Genomic DNA, 4454 nt, shown 5'->3' on the forward strand with positions numbered 1-4454 from the left:
TATGGATGTATGCTCGATGAATCAGTTGATGAACTAGAGCGTATAATTAGATTAGGTTATTTACAATTATGCCACCGTTTGAAATTGAAATCGACGTTTTAAAAGCTCGCATACCTAATGCATGATAACTGATTATTTTACAATAACTCATCCCTATATGTGTGTGCATGTGTGTGTATACACACACAAGTATTGACTCATGAACACAAGCCTTCTCCATTTTAAATTAAATTATTTAAATGTTTTACCTTAACCACTTAAATTTAAGATCATTGACAAATTTATCACTTTTAAAAGTAATGATGTAAAATAATGTACGATATAGTACTCCAAAGATAAAGATGCATTGTATGATGAAGAGAAATAATTAATAAAAGTAGCTATTTAAGAAGATGAATTAAAAATTTATAAACAATAAATTAGAAGCAATTGAAATTCCAAAAAGAAATAGGCCCAGATTTATGTTAGGGGTGTTTGAGATTCCTTATTTACCTACTTATAACTTTTTATTAAGTTAATAAGTTATAAAAATGTAATTTATTATAGAACTTTTCTCTCATAATATAAGTAATCTCAAACATCTTATTATTTTTTAAAAAGTTATATGAAAATAAATAATCCCAAACACCCCCCTAATATGCCCTTTCTTTTATAAATTATTTATGTATTTACTTTTTGCCGTATGCAAAACGCTCTCACAGACCATCTCTCTCTCCAAAACTAGACCTAGATACATAGTAGTGCATACACACATTAAATCACATAGAACTTCCACACAAACATCTCAAACATTCCTTTTTGTGCCTTTTGAAAACCAGTGGAAAGTAAAGGCCTCTCTCTCTCTCTCTCTCTCTCTCTCTCAGCTTCTTTCAGCCATGGATACGGTTCACTGGCCACAGGTACAACTAGATCCTTAATCTTTTTCATCATCTTCACTAATAAACTTCAATGGTATTTTAATTTGTTTTAGTTGAATTTTATCATTTGATCATTTGATAAGTCATGGCATCTAAATCAAACCTGACTAGATCTTTGAATCATATATACTTCCACTTATGTATAATTTTTTTATTATGATCATCCATAGTTAGAGGCCAAAGTCTTTGATCTTCAACCCTACTTTTTATTTCATTATTTTCATTCAAAAAACTGGATTAGTCTTTAATAATATATGTATGAAATAAAGGGCCAACGAAGTTTATTTTAGTTATCTTGAAGACCGGTTTTTATGGAGGTTTGAAAAGCGTAAAGCAGTCTTGTTCTGTTCATTTGTCTGCAAATCTTAAAAGTTTTTGGATCTTTATGTCTTTACCTTCTCTTTTATTACACCTTTTTCTTTATTGGTTTTTGTTCATATAGGACATAACAATGAAGCCTATGGAAGAATTAGTGTCACAAAGAACTAAAAACTCTTCATCTTTGGAAAGAAAAGCAAGGCCACAAAAGGATTCAGCTGTAAACTGTCCAAGATGCAATTCTACAAACACCAAGTTTTGTTACTACAACAATTACAGCCTTTCACAACCAAGATACTTTTGCAAGACTTGTAGAAGGTATTGGACTGAAGGTGGGACCCTTAGAAATGTTCCTGTTGGTGGTGGTTCAAGGAAGAACAAGAGATCATCATCATCATCATCATCATCTTCATCTTCTTATTCATCTTCTATCTCATCTTCTATGTCCAAGAAACTGCCTGATCTGGTTGTACCTCCTGCACCACCACAGCTACTTTCTCAAAACCCTAATATGATGCATCATGATCATGAATTCAAGACTATTTCTGACCTCATCCAAGCACCAAACACATCTGCTCTAGAACTCTTGACTGGAATCACAACAAGGGGTGTAAGTGTGATGAATTCCTTCATGCCAATACCGATTCCTGATCCGAATTCGTCGGTTTATTCTTCGGCAGGAGGAGATCATGATCAGCTCATGATTCCATCACTTAACTTCTCATTGGATGGAATGGGAGGAAGTAGCATTAATGTGAATTTAAGTGGAGGAAGGCTTTTGTTTCCATTTGAAGATCTGAAAACAAGCACAATATCAACAACAACTGCTACTACTACTACTCATGATGGACATATTACAAATGTTGAACAAAATAAAGACCACAATGCCGATACCAATGGCTTTTGGAGTGGAATGTTAGGTGGAGGAGGTTCATGGTAAACAGTTATATATATTAATCTATATTTATCTCTATATATAGAGTGTTAAACTAAAACTTTGGGGGTTTAGTTTCTTTTTCTGACTGCTTCATATGATTATTTTTCTAGTTCTTGAATGATGGATGGTGATTATTTGTTTGGATTTCTTGAAAAACTAACTTGATAGATCATGCAATTAATATTGGGTGTCTCTTCTTCCTCTATACACTATAATGTATTATTTTGTTTAAATTTCTTGACACAAATTTTGTATGCTTGTTTCTACATAACCTACTAATCTGATAGTATATATTGCATAATAATACATTATAGTGTATAGAGGAAGAAGAGACATAATATTTCAAGTCTTTTTATTAGTGAATTGTTATTCTATATAATGATGAAATCATGTAAAATGTTTAGTATAGTTAATAATCTATGCATGGATACAATAATAATATTTTTAGTGTTTAGATCAAATACAAACATCTTTAAAAATAAGAATTGTATAAATAACTAGAATAAATTTTATTACTCTAGTTATTTATACGTTTAGTAGGTTAATTTGGTTTCTGGATTTCACCGCTGTAATAATAAAAATAAAACAAATAAAGATTGTACAATGAACCCTCTTTACTAATACCTTACTGGCATTGCATGAAAATCACTTAGGGTATGTGCTAAATATGTGTGAATGAATTAGGTGTAAGAAGAGGTCAAATAGATATGGTCATAAATCATAACTTCATGTACGTATGTATATGGAGAAGTTGAAACTGCTTCACCAGCTTCAACTGAAAGTTACAACCACTTCATTCTAAATAGAACCAGTCTCCAAGTACATACACGAATATGCATAGTTGTACAGTACAACACCTTGAAGATGTTTGTTTTCTTTTCAACTCACTCCAAATGAATGATGATTACTTTACCTGTTCACCATGCCATGTTTTCTTTAAAATATTGTTTTCAGTTTTCTTATTCTTACTTTGAAAAAGATCTGACAAGAACCCTACTTTTGAGCCTAGAGGGGCCTAAAACATTCCCCTAGGTGAATGTACTGAATAAAAAATGTACAATCGATCTCCATAAATCCACTTGATGATCTAGAAACTTATAATTAGCTTCATATTAATTGAGTGTTTTGATTTAATTAAATAAGTATTCCGCTTGTAGCTATTTGCTGTAACCCACTCGATGTGCATAATCATATTCTACTCCTATTATTATTTTATGAACACATGCATGCATTTATATAATAACTAGTTTTGTCCCCCGTATTACATGGGTTATTTAACATTATTTTTTTAATATTTATATATCTTTTTAATTTAAATTTTATTTATTAAAAAAAATTAATAATATACTTAGGATTTGATAATGAAAAGGTTTCACAAATAAATAAGATGTTATAACTAATTTAAAAGCTATATAAGCTTGGTGAGATCCTTGACCCGCTTATTTTTTTTACAATAAAATTACATCTTAATTATAAATAATATCTTTTTTTTAATCGGATATTAATTTTTAGTATATCCATTTTTATAGGATTTTCAATCAAATATTTGGTGAAATTAATTTTTAATTTAATGAGATGTTATAACTCATTTAAGGGTATTTGGGTTTGGTGAGACCTATACCCGCAAATTCGGGTCAAATGCATGAAAAGCCTCTATTTACAAATAAAATAATCTGATGGCTTAAGAGAATGGAAGGAGCAACAAAAACCTTTTAAAGGTTTCGTTTATATATATTAAAGATAGTAATTACAGTAATAATAAAAATATAATAGTAGTAAGACTGTGTGCTGTGGTTAATAATTGTTGCGTCAATTGCGTCTACGCAATCAAATAATAATAATAATTTAATATGAATATAATAACATTAAAACCCATTTTAGCTCATATTTTAAATATAGTGATAGATTTTGAATGTAGTTTTAAGAGAAAAAAATATATAAATTAAATTTCACCATGGCATGTTAATTGTTAAATGTGTCAACTAGATCAATTTTACATTTATGATGCTAAGTTTTTATTTGATCTCATGTACATTATACATGTATCACACTCTAACCAAATAAATGTGTTATGCATTTCTCGTAGTTCTTAATTAATATTCTTGATTTTGCTTATATATATTTCGCCCTGTTGCATGATGGACAATAATGGTGCATGATAATGGGGTCCCTTTCATTTGCCATATTGAGAGTTCTATTTAAACATCTGATGTGTATTTTGTGTACTAGGGTTTCTTCTATGATGGGGTAAGGCACATGAGTATCAGTGGAACTTTAAGTAC

At 30.1% G+C, this 4454-nt stretch overlaps 1 protein-coding gene across 1 annotated transcript; it reads left to right on the forward strand.

The window, feature by feature from the left end:
* The first annotated feature begins 789 nt into the window (after positions 1 to 789).
* LOC143637701 (dof zinc finger protein DOF4.6-like) lies at positions 790 to 2175 on the forward strand. Its single transcript, XM_077105028.1, has 2 exons — positions 790 to 899; positions 1360 to 2175. The coding sequence occupies exons 1-2, from the start codon at positions 876 to 878 to the stop codon at positions 2173 to 2175; spliced, it is 840 nt and encodes a 279-aa protein (XP_076961143.1). The 5' UTR covers positions 790 to 875.
* Positions 2176 to 4454: the final 2279 nt, after the last annotated feature.

The sequence above is a fragment of the Bidens hawaiensis genome, unplaced genomic scaffold (assembly GCF_021521415.1).
Source record: "Bidens hawaiensis isolate Kalapana, Puna unplaced genomic scaffold, B.hawaiensis_p1.1 tig00008376_1, whole genome shotgun sequence".
NCBI lineage: Eukaryota > Viridiplantae > Streptophyta > Magnoliopsida > Asterales > Asteraceae > Bidens > Bidens hawaiensis.